General features: G+C 33.6%; 1 protein-coding gene across 1 annotated transcript in view; it reads right to left on the reverse strand.

Annotated features, from left to right (window-relative positions):
- Positions 1-12,957: 12,957 nt before the first annotated feature.
- The window catches only part of LOC131856266 (uncharacterized), a 48,970-nt gene continuing 39,111 nt past the window's right edge, over positions 12,958-22,816 (reverse strand). Inside the window, exon 2 of the mRNA XM_059207797.1 lies at positions 12,958-14,993. Within this exon, the coding sequence (XP_059063780.1) occupies positions 13,552-14,993 (1,442 nt within the window). The 3' untranslated portion in view covers positions 12,958-13,551. The remainder of the gene's footprint in view (positions 14,994-22,816) is intronic.

Here is a 22,816-nt window from a genome sequence, read left to right on the forward strand (position 1 = left end):
TGTCCTCCATTTTATTTTGTAAGTCCTTAATTTGTTGCTCCAAATTGTTCTTAGGTGGAGATCGACTTCTTGGACCATATCCCATGCCTAAACTACTGTGTGGAGGAGGAGCATGTTTCATATATGGATGGTATTGATCATACACATGTTCATATGGAGGAGGTCTATAATGATGTCGCGTATATGGACCACTTGGTATAGAGTCATGGTGAGGAATAGAATATCTATTTTGTCCATGTATACCATACTCTGCAAGTATGTCATGAGTTTGTTCTAATGTGTTGCCCCCAAATTTGACACGGGGTTTCCTTGTATCCAAATTTTGATCATGCCTTTGGATATCCAATTGCTTTGGTGGTTGGTCCTTAGCATTGGTATGTGATTGAGTATATTTTTCTACATAAGACCTCCATAATGGTCTGCGAAGGTGAGTATCATATGCTTGACCATGTGTGTATAGGACCTCAGGTTTTTGAAACAAAGATGATGGTGATTCAGGCACAAGATGTGGTCCTCTATTACCTCCACTATTAGGCCTCCTTTGATCCATGTTGGGGTGAGATTGTTGCAAAGGCCGATGTTCCATTATTTGAGACATGTCAAAATCATGAGGAATCTTGGCTCCACTTTGTGCCATCACTTGTAAGAAATATTGTGTATCTCTCCTCATTATTTCCTCAGCCAATCGATTGAAATGGAGATCCATAATGGAGTCTTCCACTTCTGCTGAATGTACTGAAATGTTGTCCATATTGTCATTGTGTGTATCATTTTTTTTTATAGTGTCCATGTTCTCAACATTTGGAATGTTTCTATAAGCGTCCATGTCAAGTAATGTAGTATGATCAGAATTGAAAAAGACATCATTGTCATACTCATAGGCAGTCATGTTTGCGAACTCTTGAGCCTCTTTAGCTTCTCTCCTATATTTTTGGGAATGGGTTTCAACCATGAACTAGGTATTGACCAAGATGTGTGAGACTAGATGAAGATGGAAAGAGTATGAAAGACCAAGAGTTGGATGGAATGTAAATGAATCTGAGGTGTACTTGCAATGTCCAAAGTGTAAGACCAAGTATGTATGTAGTAGAGTAGGTGTGCCTTCCAAAGAGATGATAGTTTCTCTTGATGAGGTAAGTTGACCTTGACTCTAAGTAATACCAAATGAGACCCAAAGGTGATAGACCTTGATGAGGGACCACTTAGCAAAATATTGTTATATGTAGTGTGTTGACAAAGTAAGATGAGGACAAGCAAGTGACCTTTTGACTCAAGTTTAGACAAATGTGAATGTAATGCAAGGTGTAAAGCAATGATGAACTTTGTGAGACCCAAAGGTAGGTTGAATGCTAGATGAAAATCTAGAGAAATAACCTAGGAAACTCAAGAATTTTGAAACTGATTGCTCTTGTTTGTTGGATTGTAAATTTTTCCAATTTGTGAAGTTGTTTGTTGTGACCAAATCTGAATTTTTTTTACTGCTTTTCGTGACAAGATGACACAATGTTGATGAAGATTCAATATTTGCAAGTTTTTAGACTCAAAATGACTCAAAGAAAAATGTGTTGTTTGATGTAAAAATGTTTTGCATACACTTGAAGACACAATGTTTTGATGTTTGGTCTTGAATGTTTGATTTGTTCAAAATAAGACAAGCACAATTCTTATGGTTGGTCAGGACAATAGTTGTTGATCCCACATGGGGTTTCCCCCGAGGCTACGCTATTTAGAGCGGATACTTAGATGCTTGACCCCACTGGATCCACCCTCGACACTCACTTCTTGGGGTAGCCAAGCATCAGTCCCCATGAAAACTCCCCGCGACGAACTTTGTATCTCTACTAAAAACCATATGTGTGTGGGTTGCTCCAGAGGTCTGACCTCTGCCCCAACAACTAGAAGGATTTTGGCTTCTAAAACAAAAAGGATTTTGGATTAAACGGGTTTATGGGGAGACATAGTGTCGGTATGAACTAATCAACACACGTTACCCATGGTTTTCACCATGAATACAGTTGTTTATAGTGGTTCGGAAGAGGTGGATTTTCCTCGCTACCACTTGGATCGTTCTTTCCTCACTAGTAGTCCTAATGACCACATGGGGAGACAGGCCTTCTAAAGATTAAACAAAAAGAGCCTATTGCTCAAAACACAAAAGACACTGGTTCAATTTTAGTGCACCAATTGAAGTGTTTGATAATCTATGAAAGCAAGGCACACAATAAAAAAAGAAAATCCTTGTCAAGGTCCTCCAACAAAGATCTGTTAGTAGTTTGGATTGTTTCAAATGATCACCCCTTCCTGCAAGCACACAAGTTAGGTCAATTTTAGATTCAAAAGACTTTGTGAAATATGGGCCTTCGACAAAACGATTTTTTTGTCCAATTCAAAGATCTGATTCATCATAAAAAATGACCACCTGTAAAATTTCAAGAAATTTCCAGAAATGTAAGAAAATCCAAAATATTTGCTAATTTGCTCCAAAAAATAATTTTTTATGAAAAATCATAAAAAAATTCATATAAAATGCAAAATTGATCCAAAAAATATGAAATTTTCACTGGGCACTCCTGATGGTCTACCAAACCTGCATAAAAAAATTTCTAAAAAATTTCCAAGCAGTTTGTGAGATATGAGCAAAATAATGCAAAACCCTAATTTTCAAAGATCCGATTTTTTAGGAATGATTTTGGATTAAATTTAAAATAAAAAATAAAAGATTCTGTGTAATTCTGAAAGATTTCCAAAAATGTAAGAAAATATGAAAAATTCACTAATTTGATCTCAAAATTATTTTTTTATGAAAATACATAAAAAATTCATAGAAATTTCAAATATTCTCCCAAAAATATGAAATTTATATGGAGCACCCCTGATAATGTTCTTGACCTACAAAAAATATTTCATGCCACAATTCAAATCCGTTTGTGAGATCTGATGAAAATAATGAAAAACCCTAATTTTTAAAGATCTAATTTTTTAGGATATATTTTGCATAAAAATTAAAATCCCAAAGAATGGATCATGTGTATAAATTAGGGAGATATCCAAAAATGTAAGAAAATCCAAAAAATTCACTCATTTGCTCTCAAAATTAATTTTTTATGAAAACTCATAAATAATTCATAGAAAATGAAAATGTGCTCCAAAAATTTTAAATTTTGGATTGAGTGCTCTTGATATTGTCTTCAGCTTGCAAACAAAATTTTGTGCAAAAAATCCAATTTTTTTGTGAGATCAGATCAAATTTCTCCAAAATCTTTATTTTATGTCCAAAACCCTAGCTGCACAAGGTTATTCTCCAAATTGTTTTACAAAACAGCAATGTAGGGTTAGGAAAACCTACAAAAAACATAGATCTAATAAAAAACCATGTCCCACCAGGCGTGGCAAAATGTATATGGTGAAAATGGATAAAACAATATTGAAAGGCTAAATGAATTCAACCATAAAACCCTAGCCTAACAATAACAAAGATCCACCATAACATATGAAGATTACCTAAGACAATGCAAATCAAATAAAATCACAAAGATTATACCATCACATATGCAATAGGGTTTTGATCTCCATTCTTCCTATCTCCATTGATCTTGCTTGATATATTTGCTCTCAGATTTTATGTGTACACAAGAGCTCAACAAAGAACAGAAATGTGGTTGCAAGTAGGCTTGATCACATATGAAAGTTCAAAAGCGTAATGTAGTCGAGAAGTCAACTGATTAGGGTTGACAATGAAAGAAGAATCTCCTTATATAGAAGACACTATAAGAAATGGAGGGATAAGATTGAGAGGTGTAAAAGATAAATGGTCGGCTATGATTAGAGGGTAGGTAGAGAAAATAAGAAAATAATGAGAGGGTAAGTAGTGTAGGAATTAAGAGATGAATGACATGTGTCATAGGTAGAAAAGGCTAATGAATTAATTAAATAAATAAAAATTTAATTAATTAATAGAGGAAGTGGGATCAATTAAATAAATAAAAGTATTTATTTAAATGAGAAATAAGGCTAGAAGAGGATAAATGAATTAATTAAATAAATAAAGATTTATTTAATTAATAGAAGAATTAGGCTAAAATAATTAAATAAATAAATATATTTATTTAATTAGACATGACAATTTTAGGTGTCTACAATGAGATTATACAATTTATAAGCCTTGCTTTTCTCACTATGCCCAATAAAAATACATGACTCATTCTTTGCATCTAACTTTTGTCTATTATTATCAAGGACATGCACATAAGTCAAACAACCAAAAACTTTGAAATGATTAACATTAGGCCTTTTCTCATACCAAGCATCATAAGGAGTCATCTTTTTCATTGCACTGGTGGGGCTACAGCTGAGGATGTACACCGTTGTAGCAACTGCATCTCCCCAATAAGAATTGCTAAATCCCTTGGTTTGTAACATGCACTTTGCCATTTCAACCACAATATGATTCTTTCTTTCAGCTACTCGATTCTGTTGAGATGTGTATGCAGTAGTAAGTTGCCTCTTGATGCCATTAAAATCACAATAACTTTGGAAAGACTTTGAGCAAAATTCTCCTCCACGATCAGTCCTTAAACATTTGATCTTACACCCTTTCTCATTTTCTATGAGGGCTTTGAACTTCTTGAATGTATTCAAGGCTTCATCTTTGGCCTTCAAAAAATATACCCAACAATTTCGTGAGTAATCATCAATAAAAGTGATGAAATATGATGACTTATCCAAACTCTTAGTCTGCATAGGACCACATATATCTTAATGAACAAGTTGAAGTGGGTGATGAGCCCTCCATGCATTTCCCTTTGGAAACTTGTCCCTTGCATGCTTTCCTTTAGCACAACCTTCACAAACCTCCTTGTGTTCCTCAACCTTGAGAAAACCAAAAACTAATGCATGCGAGGTTAGAAACTCCAAACTATGAAAATTTAAATGCCCATACCTGAGATGCCATAACCAACTTGAATCCTCATATGCCATATTTGCCAAACTGCTGTTATGTTCACCAAACTTCAAGGGGAACATCCTATTTCTTGTCATAGGGACAACAGTGATCACCCTATTATCCTTATTCTTATCATAGATAGTACATGTCTTATTCTCAAAGATTACTTTATCATTTTTCTCACATAGCTGCCCAACACTTAACAAATTGTGCTTCAATTGTGGAGTATAATAAACATCATGAATACTCTTTATACATTCTTTTCTTTGGACCTCCAAAGCTCCTTTGGCAACAACCTCCAACAATTTATCATCACCAAGCTGGATCTTGGATTTGAAACTTCCATCATTTGTTGAGAACAACTTCTCATTCCCTGTCATATGGTTAGAGCATCCAGAATCTAGGTACCAAACATCTTTACTAGTATTTTCACCATTGGCATAAGATAAAAATAAGTGATTAGGAGCATTCTCACTACTTTCTTAAGCATAGTTAGCACTTTTACCTTCTTTCAATCTGCATTCTCTTTCAAAGTGGCCATACCTGTTACAATGGTAACATTGAACATTTCTCTTATCAAATTTGCCTCTACCTCTTCGTCCGGAACCACCTCTTCCTCTTGAGCCACCTCTTCCTCTACCTCTTGAATAATTTTGGCTTTGCCCTTTACCTTGGCCTTGATTGATTTTGGTACTACTGTTGCTTGCATCTTCATTTTTTGTGATTAACAATTTAGAGGACAACGCTTTCTCTACACCTTCAAAAGAATCTTTCAATCTTTCTTCATGAGACATCATGGATCCAACCAGTTGATCAAACTATAGTTTTGTCAAATCCTTGCTTTCTTCTATGATTATGGCAACATGATTCCATCTGGGTGTCAAAGATCTCAACACTTTTTTTCTCAAAAATTCATTGCTTACAATTTCCCTAAGTGTAGCCATTTTATTAACCACATCTTTGACTTTGACACAATAATCACTTATACTTTCAGCTTCTTGCATCTTCAAATTCTCTCTCTCGCTTCAATGTCTGAAGCTTGACCACCTTGACTTGATCACTACCCTGCTAAGCTTCTTGTAGAGTCTTTCGGGCATCTTTGGTAGTTGTTGCTCTTGATATTCTTGGAAATAAGCTCTTATCAAGAGCTATCTGAATGTGAAACAAAGCTTGAGCATTCTTTTTCCTTGCTTCCTTTCTTAATGTTCTTTCATTGGCTGTAAGGGCATTCCAACCAGTTGGATCCTTATAACCTGATTCAATAATCTCCCACAAATATTTTCCAATAAAAAAGGTCAACATCTTAATGCACCAATAATCATGTAATCATTCCCATCAAATTCTGGAACGGGCATATGGTTAGAATTCAACATGATTAACTTTGGCAAAATTCCAACAATAAAACTTTAACCCAAAATAATTTTACCTACTTTGATACCACTTGTAGAATCTAAAACTACCCTTGTTCTTATAGCCAACCGATCAAGAAAATATAATAACAGAGAAAACAAATAACAACAATAAAAAACTGCAGAGATAAAATAAAACACAACTTAGAATTTAAAAAATAGAGTTTTTCTGTTTTTTAGAACAACACACACATTCTATATTACTGCTGAATAAAAAGAATACAAAGATTCCCTATAAATAGAGTTTTCCAGCTTCACTAACAAAAAGAATTCAAAGTCTCTAAAAATAGAACATGCATGGCATGCAATATTTGGTGAAAAAGAAAACAACAGTTCTAAAAAAAGCTCTAATATAAGAATAGTCTAACTGCATGCATACCATGTTTTATTTGCATGAGAAATAAAAAACTATTAGCTAAATTAATCTAGCTGCATGCTGGTGTATGGTGGTGAAGGCTAAAAATAGTTATGAGCTGCATGGAGCTGCATGCTCGAGCAACATTAGTTATCAACAGGAAATGGGGTATGCAGACTGCATAGAAGCAACCTCCACACTTGCCAAAGATGGTATCACATGAGGATATTGAGATTTCTAAGCATTGATAAGTGGTACAACCTACAAATACTAAATGGTGCGACCAACTAATAAAACTTTCAAATCTCCCTTAAAAATTTCAACAAATCTCTCACTAACATGAAAATATTAGAGATTCAAAAGACGTCAAAATCTTTCATGATTGCAATCAAATCTGAAACTCCTCTTGTAGTTCAATGACGATTCCTATATGAAACCACTCTAAACAGCCAAGGGGTTTTTGGTCTCCAAAGCTTATGTAATATACCACCCCCAATTGTTGATGTGAAATCTGAATTTTTTCTGGGAAGGTTTGTGTTTTTTTTTTAAGTTTTCTGAATTTTTTCAGATTTTTTGATGTTTGCAAATGAAATAAAAGCAACAAAGAAAAACTACTGCTGGTATTGAAAGAAAATAAGGAAAATACGACAATTTGGGACTAATATATTAAATTTCTTTATTGGGCAAAGGGCTGGTTACATTCTCTTTCTACAAACATGGGCTGATTTGCATTATTGACAACATACATGGCTGATTTGATGTTTTATTTCTTTATTGGGCAAAGGGCTGGTTACATACTCTTTCTACAAACATGGGCTGATTTGCATTATTGACAACATACATGGCTGATTTGATGTTTTATTTGCATTTACCATCTGATATAGACCTGATCAGCTCCTTATTTAGCTCCCAAAACCCTCACTCTCAACTGGTAATGATGCTCCTTGCTCCAATATGAAGTATGGCTGGGTAGTCTACTGCTGGGAAATGTCCATGGAGCTTCCAATGCTTCATATCTGCCCTAAAATTCCTTCAATCTGCCCTCCTATCAATCTGATCCACTGTCTTTTGCCTTCACAAATGCTGGAAATAATGATTTTACTTGCTGGGATACCCTTGGATGATCTTGCACACCTATAGGCATCAAAACTTTTGAGAAATTTTGTCCTCAAAAGTCCAAATCTATTGCCGAAACCCTCTTCATGGCTTCATGGCTTCACCAAGCTGCTGCTCATAAAAAAGAACTCAATAATCTCCAGAAAAAACCATCAACCAAATTCACTTTATCTTCTTCATGAATCAAATTTTCCCAAGGGAGCATCTTTTTGGCATATTCAAAGGTTGATTCTATGTCATTTTCCCTCTCATGAAGGAAATGGGACCTCTTAGGAAAGCCTTTGTGATTAATGATTAAGTTTTTTTTAAGAGACAAAGTTATGTCGCTAGGCATCATTATTTGTGAGGGCCACACTTCCCTTTTATTATTAATAATAATATAATAAGCTTATTTGGGTCTTTATTTAAATAAATGGAGACACTTAGGTCATTATTTAAATATTCAATTTATTCATCGAAATCTCACCCAATTACTTCCAAACTAAAATTGAGGGTGCCACTGGTTCTCGAGGTGATGACTAGGTGTAGAACTCCCAACTGCCAGTCTCCCCTAAAAAATAGGGATCCCTCTCAAAGACTAAGGAACTGTCCTTGACCACTAAAATTCACTCCATTGGCTTCCTACCAATCCTCCCAACCTTCTGGTAGGTCCACTGGTGACTGCCAGTCTACTCCTAAAAAATAGGAACCTCCCTAAAATCAAGGAGATAGTCCCAAAACCACTGTGGATGCCTCCATGTTGCTAGCTATGCTTCCCCAAGCTTCAGGTGAACTAAATAGAGGAAGAAGAAAAAATATAATATTTAAAGTCTTGTATGAAATAGTGTTGGGAGTGATTTCTTTGAGACAAAATTTCCTAGGGATACAGGTAAGCTAAGAAAATTGGTAAAGAAAAAGAAAAAAGAAAATGTAGCAAGAGTTCTAGGGAGTTCAAGTAGATGAATCCTAAATGAAATATCCCTAGCCAATTTTTTTGAAATTTTTGATCAACTTAATTACAACAACTATATGAGTGATCAATTAGTTCTGAGAAAAAAGTATTTGATTTGCTGAAGCAACTCTAACCAGAATGGCACCGTGTGGATGAGCATTGGTCAGAGGATCTTAGTTGCTTATGAAAAGAACTCTAACCAGTATGGCGCCGGGATGGCGAGCATTGGTCAGAGGGTCTTAGTTGCTTATGCAAAGAACTCTAACCAGTATGGCGCCGGGATGGCGAGCATTGGTCAGAGGGTCCCTGAAATCTAGAACTGGAAGGAACTCAACGCCAAGTATGTGCTACCCACTCCAGACGGATAGGGGCTACCATATGACGGAGTGAAACTTAAATGCTTGAATTTAATTGATTGCAGAAACTGAAAAGACACTCGACATCCAGGATGTGCTTTCAATCCCAACAGGGAGAGGAGCTACCATAGGATGGAGGTAGATAAGATAAGTTTGGTTAGCTTGACAATTACAATCAAGATCACAGTTCAAGACTGCCAGTACTACTGGTCAGAGTACAATCAAAGAAATTCTTTCACAACTCCCCTTTTAGAAGAGAGTTTCTGATTCAACATAAATCTGCACATTCAGCCGCGAACCCATGGATCACTGCCAACAGCTCATTTCGTCCTCGTACAATCTTCTTTCCTCCGGAAACTAATTGCAAAATGCCTTGGTGACGTGGAAACCTGCGAAAGACTCAAACAACACTGCAAAACCCTCACAAAGAAAAATGGCACGATTTCCAATGCATTTAAAATGGTACGGCTGGCTGCAAAATACGATTTGTCATTAAAAATAAATGCATGAACCAAACTTGCTGAAACCCTAGGAAATGCAACGCCTAGGTGAGGCAAATGCAAAGAACTAATACCCACAATGCAATTTTTTTGTATTTTCTGGTTGTGAACAAAACATGAAATTAGTCGCGGGAATTCTAGATGCAGAAAACTGAATGAACTATAAGCCTAAATGATTACAATGAAAACTCTGATGATAAACTACGGCTAAATGCAATTACATAGAGAATATAATCACCCTAGTTGCTATTTTTCAAGCAAGAAGAGATGCCTATGCTAGAAGGCTTCCATTCCTTGAAGCATGTCCAGAGCCAGACGGCTGCCCAAATACAAATTCTCCAAAAGATCCCTTCAATCCTCCCAAGACTCCAATAAATAGCTTCACTTGCCTCCTCAAAACCCTAATTCGATTTCCAAGGCAAACCCTAATCCCCTCCTCAACATGGCGCCATCACACCTAGCCAAAAAGTCAATGAAATAATATAAAAATATCACCTTGGTAAGTTTCGCCATGTTTTGACTTTGGCCAAGGATAAAATATTAATTAAATCCTCCATGAGGGCGCCACCCATAAAGTCCCCCTTTTAAGTGATGTTTTTAAGTTGTTGGACTAGGCCAAGGGGGGATAAGCAACTTTATAATTATAATGATTATTTAATTAAAATAAAGTTACTTGACCACACAACTCCAAAATCTGAAGCTAGAACCTGACCATGCTCCTGGAGTTAACTGAACAGGATGTAGAGATTGCCCGATGCCACGCGAGCCCTGCCAAAAATAGAACTTACTAAAAATAGTAAATTCTGAAAACTGCTCCAAAAACTGAGATGAAGACATCGTTGCGAAACCCTCTGAACCATCAGAAAAAGCCGACGATGAACCCATCCAAAAAGACCTCCTCAAAAATAGGAAACCCTAATTTTACCCTCCGACTGGCCTCCGAGCTTCCTAGAAAGAGACCAACGGTTGCAGAAAGGATCAGGTTTGAGAAGGGGTCATTACATTAAAGAAGGGACAAACAAAAAAATATTGGAAGTGTAGGCAACAACTTTAACCAAAATGACAAATTAGAGGTTCTTATTAGAATAATGGAACATTATCATATCAAATTGTTTATTTTTTTGTAATAACAAAAGAAAATGCCAAACAAATATTTTTGCTAGAATCTATTTGGATGAGAGGTGGAGTGAGAGAGAATCAATGTAAGATTCATTATTTTTAGAGATGAGGTCCTTAAAAGGTATATAAAAATATTCTCAAATAATGATAATAAATGGATTGAATTAAAAGATTATTAAATAGTTTTCAATCAACAAAAGTCCCCTCAAAAAGTATGAGTTGGATAAGGGACATGACACAAGGGAAAGGAGATACCATAAAGGAATTTTATTAGAGATTGAGGGGAGTTGTAAGAAGATTTAATGAACCTTTGATAAAAAAAAAAGTTTGAATAGTTTATGTTTGGGTTAGTGTCTATAATTAGGGCATCCTTGGATGAGAGGGTCTTTGAAACATATGTAGGGGTGTTGGACTTATCCTCTACGGTTGAAGAACAATCATAGAGAAAAGATAATGTAAGAGAGGAACGTTCTCAAACAGAGGCTGAAACTAGAATTGGAGTAAATCAAAAAAAAAAAAAAAAAAATTTGCAAAAAGGGACAACAATTTATGACACCTAATAGAAATAAGAATATTTGGTACACCTATTGTTTAATTAAAGGATATATAGAAAATAAATTATGATCCATGAAGGAAAATAAAAGAGTTGTGAATTTAAGAATATACACTTTGTGAAGCCTTAAAAAATGTAAAGTATCTTATGTGACATTTATATAGAGTACGATGATCACCAAACATATGACTAACCTTCATTACTATTTCAATTAAAAGATGAACATGAACACAATTGTGTAATTATAAATATGAAGATAAGTACCTTCATAAGAGTATATACAAGTGCCACATGATAAGAAAAAACTACTTTTTATAAGAAAATGGATTGCATGTACTAAAAAAAGAGAAGAGATATTAACACAACATCATCATAAATCAAAATGTGACACCTCAAATCTAAGAGGAAAAACCTTCCACTAGCTACAAGAATCATTATAATGATAATAAAAAATAATAAAACAAATTAAAAGTAGGATGCGATAGAGGTTAAGATTGAGGTCAAAGGAGAAGGGAGGGGATATTTATATCTATTCTTTGACATTTATCCAAACATGTATGCAAACATTTATATTTAAATATCTAAATGAACATTTGTAAATATATGTATATTATAGACATTCATTTTTAAAATGTATGAACATATGCAATAGACATTTATACCTACATATTCCTTGATTATTTACACCTTTGTTTGTGTTGTATGTTAATTGTTTTAGTTTGTCCTAAGTATTAAATCTTAATTAAAGTATTCAACAAAAAAAATTGATAAATCTCCAAAATAAGTAATTGAAGCTTGATGTAAAGAATGAAATCAAGTAGTTGCATTGTCACTCAAGCTTCATGAAAACAATCTACAAAATAAATTGTCCTTAAAAAGTAGATTAAACATGAAAGTTCTTAAAGACCTTATGAAATAACGTCCCATCTCATTAAAACAAAGTTTTATAAATCCATTTGAATAAGGAAAAATTCATATTACAAAAGATTATTTAATATTCCATTTGTACTATCCTTTGTAATTTTTTATGTATCATTAACACAATTTCCCATATCCTACAACTTTCTCATGCTTAGGGGAAGCCTACTAGTAGTGGATATAGCTAACTTCACGCATTTAGAATGCTCAAACTGTACATCGGATTTATTTATTTATTTTTTGTTGTCTCTGTATACGACTTAACTACTTATAACTAAGGATCTGGCTTTTGGATAGTAACGATGCACGTTGTGGAATTCGTTATGTGCGCAAAGGTAAAAAAAAATGGTCATTTCAAAGTGTCGTCTGATACATAATCACCTTTGCGCCAATAGTAGATAACTCAAATTTAGCCAATAGTAGTGCAGTAGTAGTGGACAAATGCCCAAGTAGTTATGCACAAATGTCCTAGTAGTGGTGCACAAATGGGCTAATTATGGTCAAAACAGCTAAAAAAAATTATCCACTATTGATACATGTGATATTTATTAATGAACTTTTCATTATCAATTTGGATTGACAAAAAAGTGTCCACTATTGAAACTATGCCCACTGTTGATACCCTTCCTCTAATTGGTTTGGAACATTTAGACAACATGTCCAATATCCAGGTATGTATATACATATATAATTTATAATCGTAAATAAAGGTGTAAATTATTAATCATGAAATATTACACACTATTTTCACATGGACCTCATAAAAACTGAAATAGATATCCTAAGAAAGAGATGTATCATAATAATCTTTCGCGTTGCCATCTCTTGAAAATAAGTTCTTTCATATTGAAAGTTTATATCCATGTAACTGTTGCAGGTTTATTAGTTATCAGAAGCTCACAAATTATATGATAAATTGGACCATAAAAGCTTTCAAGTCTTCCGTGGCATTTAGGTAGATACTGTGATTGAAGCAACCAAGCACATCAAGGGTTCCCTTGCTCTCCAGTCAAAAATAACAAAGAAACATATAGGCAAAAACAAAACCCTTGATAGGTGCTCACATGATGAAAAAAATAACAGCTTCTCCAGTAGGAGAAAAACATGTGTAAAAATGTAGTCAAAATGGTTATTGCAGTTCTTAAATGTACCATGTAAGGCTTTGACAGAACTTTCTAGCATACAGAGCCTTTTATCCAGCAAACAGACCCCTGTAATCATTTCCATATGCAACCAGAGCAGTTCATTATTCTAGTTTTTTACCTTACTCTCACCAGATCCTTCGGCAAAAAAGGGAGTAATAATTGATATCTCTTTTACAACTGGAGTTCAGGTTGTAATATCTTTCAGACTCAAACTGCATGTTGGACTTTCACGCAAGAGATGAATTCCTTCATGTTTTCATATTGTGTCTTTAGTGGGGATAAAATCTCAAAGAATCGCTGTTCCTGGTCAAATCTAACCAACTCCCCGTCTTTCAAAGACTTTAAATCTTGATAAATACCTAGTATTAGAGTGCCTTTACAAATACAATGTTGATTATTGCAGGCAAGATATATCTCTTCTAGTTTTTTGACAACTTTAATGCCAACAGAAAACAGTTCCACTAAAAGAAACTTTCTTGCATGCATAAAAAAGTTCTGGATACTAATCCATGTGCAATTTCCTTGTCTCTGTAACGATCCAACCCTCCTATCCTTAAGCCAGAAGGATTCACTGTTAAACACCGTGCAGGATCTATTTCTGTTCTCTCTGGCTCCAAAATATTCAGAAGCAAATTCAATGTAGGCCTTATCTTTATCTTTATCCTTTTCTTTTTCCGGTCGCTTTTCTAATTCTGTGAATGATTTCACCGAGGATAACAATTTACCCTTCCACTCATTCCAAAGGGACACCATCGTTATTGAAGAGATTCCAGTCTCCAGCAGCATTTTAGAATTATAATTCATTTCAAGTAAACTTCCCACTTGCTCATGCTGAAAGTTTTTGGCAGCAGAACAAATGTGCACGTCAAGAACTTTGCGAAGAGAGAGAGCTTCAAAGTTAAGATTCCCCATCTTCTGTGCGAGGATCATTTGCTCTGTTTTCTCGGAGAGATTGCAGTGAGACTCGTTTGAAAGAATTGATATTTTACAATCAAGGGCCTTAGATACATGGTGAAGGCTTTTTATAGCTATTTGTTTTACTTTCCCTAAAAGTTCATTCTTTTCAGGAAATTGCCGTAACGGCCATCCTCCATTTTTCATTCCCCACATAGAATTTAGCTGCACATGAAACAGAATTGTTTTAATCGCTTCTTCATATTTTTCTGCTTTCTCTAGCATGTCCGCCTGGAGTAACAAATCCCCTTTCATCTCTGCCACCTCTGCAGCCCGTACGAAGTCCCCATTTGCCACTTCAATTCGCAGAAGTTCATCAAAGTAACCCTTATTCCATAGAAAAGATCTAACTAAGTCCAATGTAGGAAAGGCTTTCACAAATTTCATCATAGACTTGGTATCTTTTCTGTGATGAAAATGAGTTGCAGATATTCTAAGAAACTCAACTTCAATTTTTACTCTTTGACAAGTATCACATCTTCCACAGTTCGATTTACAGTTTTCTTTCTTCAATTCCTGAATTAATTTCAATCCCATCTCAAATAATTTTGCCTTTGTGCAGGCATTTAAACATTTTTCCACACATTTAGCTCTGGCATACGCAATTGCTGCCTCATTCCAGCTTTTTGCCTCCGCAAAGCAATCTCCTGCGTCTTCGAGTCTTGTTCCATTGAAGTTTTCCAAATATATTCTGCCTGTTTCACCAACCAACATGGCACTAAAAATATCAGCAGACAGAAAGGTAATATGTATTCTTAAATAATGATATAATATCAGCAGACAGAAAGGTAATATGTATTCTTAAATAATGATATAAAAAAAATAAAAATAAATGGACTTATAAGAAAATTTGGTAATGCGTGTATGCAGGCAGAGCAAAGGCCATTGAATCTGTTTATATATATCTTTTGACTTTGTTGCATGCATAAGGTTTATTCAGACCCAAATCAGATAGAGTTTACACCTGTGAAAGAGTTTTAACTGAAAACAAAGTTACGGTTCTTTCTTGGTTGAAAAATAACAAAATTTTAGAGAGTATATCATTACCACTCTATGGACTTTGTCCTCTTTTCCAGACAAATGTACAAATAAAAGTATTCCGAAACATTTTCTTAATTTTTAAGATTGATTTTAAAAAAATTCACGTATCGGAAGTTAAAGAGTCAAATCCCAAGTAACGAAGATGTATTTGTAAATTAGTATCAATTTCCTTGTAGACTCAACAAGAATTGACATTATGTTTAGGGCCCTTATATTTTCTTGTTATTTCTTAGTGTATCATGTGTTATGTCAATCAGAGCTACAGTGACCATATAGTATTGTTGTTTTAATAGTCCTATTTGAGACAACATGGAATAGAGCAGTATGTAAGGCGAGTTCATTTGAAATTAGAATTAAACCTTAGAACTTTTAACACAGCAACATTTTTTGACTTCTACTGTGAAATACAAACAAATTCAATGTAAAAACTTGTTTTCTTGTTTTTAAGTAAGTTACAAGGCTCATCAACACTTCTAAGCAACATGACATTTTTATGTATTTTTTCAATAAGAAAATTCCTATTGAAATGTAAACTTCCTCACTAATTTTCTGAAATTTCTCAAATGTTTGTCAAAATTACTCGATTGAAACACTGCTGTTTTTATGTACTTTGCAAACTATAGCCATATATATGCTTGACAACAACATAATGGAAGAACACGTGACAATATTAAATATTCTTTCACTAAGAAATTTTCTGGCATTTTTTGTTTATCAAATGACAGAGCTCTTCTGCATACAATATCAGAAAATACAAATGTTATTCTGACCATAGTTGCAAACCTCACTGCGTACTCACAAAACACGTGAGTATTTGTGAGCCAAATTGCTAGGTGATTTATTCATCCAATAACTCATTGACGAGCTTTTGTAAAACTTGTGGCGATTTTTCATATAAAAGTCACGAGTCAATACAAAAAATCGTAAATTTTGTGTTGTTAACTTGTTTAAATTCATATAACAACCTTTTTCTTGCCTGTAGTTAAAAAAGAATGCATTTTTTTGTTAGAAATTAGTGTTCAATGGTTTATGAATATTATATTATTAGGTTTCTTTTGAAGAGCACATGGTTATACTGAGACGGGGTATGAATCAGTATAACAACAAATTTTACCAATTTAAACTTTATCAATTATGATAGTATTATACACTAACTTTCAACAATTATGCACATAAGAACACAATAACAAAATAATTTACGTAGAAATCCAAATGAAAGAAAACCATGAAAAATTAATGGTTTTATATAGTTCTTCTTTTACAATGTTTGTAGGCACCAACCTCCTAGAGGCACCAACCCACTGGAAGCACCAACTCCCACTTCTGAATTTATAGACACCAACCCACTAAAAACACCAACCTAAAAATAAAACTTTGTTTTAAATACTCCTCCAATCTGCTGTGATGAATATTACCATTCAATCATATAAATCTGATCATAATCTCCTCAAATCTGTCACACATATCTGAACATAAATTCTTCACAGATCTGTCATATAAATCTGCTCATAATCTGCCCATAAACTTGTATCTGATATCTTCAGTCTTCTCATGAAACTGCACTTAACTCTTTTAAAAACTTTACTTATACTTTCAAAATAAAACATCTCTTCAGATTGTATTATATTATTATATTTGCAGCACGTATACACCCACAAGTTTTTGTATTTTCAGCATTATACACACACCACAGTATCTTCCTTTTTCCCAATATTATTTCTTACACATTATTCTCCACACTTCACACTTCTGGTTCCTTCATTTTATTTCCCTTATATACTTTACGTAGCCTTTCATGAAAAGTTACATTCTTTTGAAACCAAAAGATTGTAATTATAATTATATCATCTGTTTATTAATAAATACTCCATTAAGGCAAATCTCACTCTTTTCTGAAGACATTATATGAAATCACACCACTTCTCAAGTTGATCGTATTCACTTCTTTCGGTTTTTATTTTCCTTAATAAAAACTCAAACGATAATTCTCTTTTTGACTGCAGTTTCATCAACATTTTAATGCCGTGTATTAACAATATAGCTGTACTTTTATTGTTAATGATTACCGGGCAATTATGAAGTCGCAACAACACGTATGTATTTAATATATTTGTTTGTCTTAACAACAAAGTATTGCCTTAATACATTACTAATTAAGGATTACATTTGTCTTTATTAACTTCATCCAGAAACAAACCATTTCATTAAAAAGTCGCTTCTCCTTAATAATGATCGCTTCATTATGTTATTGCTTCTTTGTGTTCATTGTTAATGTTTAATCGCTGCTAGATCATAATCTTTAATCGCACCCTTTGTGTCTTTTAATAATCGTTGCTTTTGTTAATTTATATAAACAAAAACAAAGCGCTACCTTAATATGTAAATGCTGCATATGATCACTGCGTACCCATATCGTTCCCTTCAATATTGGTCGCTGCTAGTTTAATGATCGAATCATATGTATTTCTTTCTGTGTTATGGGTACCCGTACCCAACCTCCTAGAATGCGTACCGGAGACTGGTACGCGTCTTCCGTACCGGAGACTCGTCAGGAGACATCTTTACACATAGGAGACTCCACGTCAACGGACCTTCCCGTCTCCACCCTAAATAACACGTGCAAAAGTCAAAAAGTTTGTCACGATGCATGGGTAGAAGCAAAAACCACCGACATGAGCCCCATTTTCAGACATTTGTATGACATTTTGATTCGACTCATTTCACATTTGTGTACTTAAACTTCAAAGTGAATGTTAATTCTTGTTTTGAAAGTTCAATGTCATTATATTTTCAAATTTTCTATAAATTATTAAATTATATTAAAAAAAAAATTGGCGTCTCCAAGTACCCCCGTCTCCTATTTTGAAAAAATAGGTGTACCGGTACCGATACCAGTCTCCAACGTCTCCGAGTACCCCATACCCATGCAACCTTGATTTCTTTTACTGTGAATGGCATGTCCTCCTGAGGAAACTTGGATCTTTCCCGATATGGTTATGATGAACCACGATCTAGATATTGTTGATCTGTGTCATCTTGTATATGAAGTTCATCTTCAATTCTGATCATTAATCGTTGCTTTTCACACTTGTTGCCGTCCATACTATATGATCGATTGCTATCATATTCTCTTAGAGAATCGCTGTTCTACATTATCTTCCATGGCTAACAAATATCTCTAGTGCTGTCTTTAATATGTTATTGCTGGATGCCGCCTTCTTATAAGATGGTCTCTGAACCATTTTCTTTGCAAATCCTTTTACATATGTTTGCAGTTCACCTCGCACCAAGAAGTCGATTCTATACTCGCCGTTATAATCTCTATTTGGAATTTATTGCTTCATGGATTGCTGTTAAGACATAGTCGGTTCCTTTGCCTTCAGTGACCATTACAAATACAAGCTTCTTACTTGTGATCTTTACAAGGTCACCATATATTATATATTATATCTGTGTTTTATTAGTGCTCCATTGTCTTTAAGTCGCTTCACAATGTTATATCAAATTCATAATTAATATTTTCAACCGTGTGTTTTATTGTCATCGTTGCCTTTTTGAACTCTTTAACAAATATCTGATTATCAGATCAGCCATTTCCAGTTTGACTTACATCATATGCTGAATATATATTACTGTAGTTGACTTGTCCAGCATCCATTACAAAATACTTTATCAAATCGTACTTAATAGATCAGGCGTTCTCTTTTCAAACTGTCATAATCTCTTATTGTTTTGATTCTTGCTTCATGAATGTCTTGATATCAATCTGTTTATCAATCTGTGTACCATAAATCTTCTATCTTGTTCATAGTCTTCTGTGGTATCAATGACAACATTGTCTTTGTTCTTTTGACATCAATGATCATGTTTCCAACATCTTTGTTAAAATAACATTTGTTGGTTGTACAGATATTTGATTGCTTGTATTAAGTTGGTTATTCATGTAACTGTTTGAAATGTTGTCATTGATGTCAAGAAGGTATTCATTATTGTTATTATTGATAAAGAGACAAAAATATTGGAAACATTGTCATCGATGTCTAGAAGGTATTCATTATTGTTATAATTGATAAATAAATGAAAATATTGAAAACATTATCATTGATGTCAAAAGAGAATTAATATCAAGATATTTATTATTGATGTCAAATTTGAGAAGCATGAACACATTGATCATATTCAAGACACTGTACATTACATGGCAGTGGAGTTGATGAAGTGTGGTCATGCTTATAATATGATAAGATTAGATTGTCAAGGTAGTTCTTAGATGGTGCAAGCAAGTATTGCAGTAATATTAATGGGTTCGTGAAATGATGATGGAGGAGAAAAATTAATTAATAATGACAAATACAATAGATAGTACTCCTTTAAGGAAACCATAGTTATTGAATATGTAATATCATGGAATAAGGGACGACTTTAGCTTATGTTTGATGGCAGTAATCTCTATATGGAATCATAGATTCAAAACCTATGATTAATAAGTATTCAAGATGGCCGACTTCTTCATAAGGGACATAAAAACAAATTAAAGTAAGTCTGATTTGGCCGACTTCCTTTGAAGAGATTAATCACCTAAGTTAAAGAAGATATATAAATTATTATTGGCGCCCAAGTTTGTATTTCAAAATGATATTAAGGCAGTGCTTGAGATTAGTGAAGGCAGTGATCTTTTATTATTAACATGATCAATGAACAGCAGATATTATTAAAGACAGTGCTCTTCATAAATATACGGAGCAGCAATCAATATTAATACTGTAAAAGATGCAGCGATCAATACTGTAGAAGTGCAGCGATTTCATAATCTCCAGAGGCAGCATGAAGAACAGCGATTATGAGGTGTAATGAAAAGTTATTAAAGGCAGTGATTAAGATTAGAGAGGGAGTAGCAGCAATCATTATGATTAATAACGGCAACAATTTATTATGTTAGAAGGCTGTGATTTTGTTGGGAATGATTACTTAAGAGCAGAGATTAATAGAAGGCTATGATTAATTTGTGAAGGCAGCAATTAAGGCTTATTAAAAGCATCGGTTATGCAAGTAACATTTATTAAGGTTAAATGTTTGTTAATAAAAGGTGATGACTTTCTAAAGAGTCAGGTCTTTTTAGAGATGGCCTCTCTTGACAAAGGCATGAAATGACATAAATAGAAGATATGTCTGTTGAATTGGTTGTCGTTGATGTCAAGATATAAGGTTATTAAAGCTTGTCATTGATATCAAAGTGCTTAGTCAAGATTGTTGGAATTTGTCATTGACGTCAAAGAGTGAATTATCTTTGATGTAAAAGTAAAGTTATGAATTATGATTAGAGAGGGAGTAGCAGCAATCATTATGATTAATAAGGCAGCAATTTATTATGTTAGAAGGCTGTGATTTTGATGGGAATGATTACTTCATAAAGAGCAGAGATTAATAATAGGCTATGATTAATTTGTGAAGGCAGCAATTAAGGCTTATTAAAAGCATCAGTTATGCAAGTAGCACTTATTAAGGTCAAAGGTTGGTTAATAGAAGGTGATGACTTTCTAAAGTGTCATTTCTTTTCTAAGAGATGGCCTCTCTTGACAAAGGTATGAAATGATATAAATAGAAGATATGTGTGTTGGAATTGCTTGCCGTTGATATCAAGATATCAAGATGGGAGAGCGAGGTTATTAAAGGTTGTCATTGATATCAAAGTGCTTAGTCAAGATTATTGGAATTTGTCATTGACGTCAAAGAGTGAATTGTCTTTGATGTCAAAGTAAAGTTATGGATGAAAGATTTTAGAGCAGAATTATATCAGACTTTATGAGCAAACATATAGAAAGTTTGTGACCAGATTTACTCCAAATTTGAAAAAAAAAAATTTAATTAGAATTTGGATCATTTTGGACCAGACTTTATTGCAGACTTGAGCAGCATTAGAAAATGAAATAAAAAAAATAAAGGTTAAGATAGTATTTGAAAATAAATAAAATTATAAAGGATTTGCTGACAATGGTGATGAATTTTCAAAGAGTTGTCTCTTTTCAAAGAGACACCTCTATTCATAAGAGGTATGATAGTTATATAAATTGAAGTTGAGTGAAGGCATATAAGGCAAGAAAAAAAAAATATTATTCTGATTTATTACAGCAGAGCAGAAATAAATATGAAGAATATTGTAGACTTATGAAGGGTCACTTCTTTTGGTGAAGAGGTACACTTTGAAGGGTATAAGTAGAAGTCATTTGAGAATTCAAAAGTAAGAAATTTATTGAATATTATTTCGATTTAGAGTAGAAGTTAAGTTAGAGTTGAAAACATAAAGAGTGTTTCAGATTTATATTGAAGATTGTGAAGAAAAATATGCAAATTTAAGGGCATATTTCTGAGTGTTTCAGGGCAGATTTATGAGTGCATTGAATGTACTATAACAAAGGACTTATGGCAGATCAACTGCATTGAATGTACTATAATAGAGGTTTATGTACTGATTTTAAAGGAGATCTAAGAGTGGATTTGTGAAAGAAAAGGAAAATGTTAGAAACAGATTTGTAAGTGAAATTAGAGCAAAAGCTGTGAAGGGAAGTTGTTGCATCATTATCAAATCCTCTACAAACCAAGCTGTGAAGTTTAGAAATTGTGAGATAACAAGGTGTGAAAGAAAGTGTGTTCATTATCAGATCTTTGTGAAGATAGTAATATCTATTGAAGAATTTAGAAGTTGTTGCTTCTTAAAGTAGAGATTGGTGTCTATCGTTAAGTTGGTGTTTTTAGTAGGTTGGTGTCTAAAAATTTGTGAGAAGATTTTATATATAAGAACAATTGTGTTGTGGTTTTATCCCGTAAATGCCCATAAAAATATATATAATAGATTTTAATAAGCTAAAAAAAAATTTGCTCCAAAAAACACATTTTAATAAAATAATATTAATATACTAAAATAATAAAATAAACATATAATAATAAATAAATAAAATAAATAATAATTAATAAAATATGTTTAAAAATTTAATTTAAAAATTAAAAAAAATAATAATGGGTAAGTGCACAAAGATGGGGGACCAAAAAGGTGCTAAAATTTTTTTTGGCCCCCAATAAGGCGTGTGTTGCACCAAATAGGTTTGGCATGCCGAACCTCTATTTGGCAAGCGCCAAATAGGGAGAGCGCCAAATGGTATTGCATTTTGGCAATTTTTTTTTTCATTTTGGAAAGCACAATTTGTCTCTCCCTTTCACTCTCTCTCTCCGAATATATACATAAAATATAACATTTAAGTATTTTCTTATACTTTAAGTTATATTTTATGTATATATTGGCAAGATGGTTGAGAGTGGTTTCAGATCTCTAGGAGTTATAATTCATATTCTAGTTTTTAGAGTATTCATATAATTTTCAGACATAGTCAAATTTTAGTAATCAACATGCACAAAGAAATTCTAAGAGAGAGAGAGAGAGAGAGAGGGGAAGGGAGGGGTTGATGGAAAGAGAGGGAGAGAT

Source organism: Cryptomeria japonica, chromosome 7 (assembly GCF_030272615.1).
Source record: "Cryptomeria japonica chromosome 7, Sugi_1.0, whole genome shotgun sequence".
Classification (NCBI taxonomy): Eukaryota; Viridiplantae; Streptophyta; class Pinopsida; order Cupressales; family Cupressaceae; genus Cryptomeria; species Cryptomeria japonica.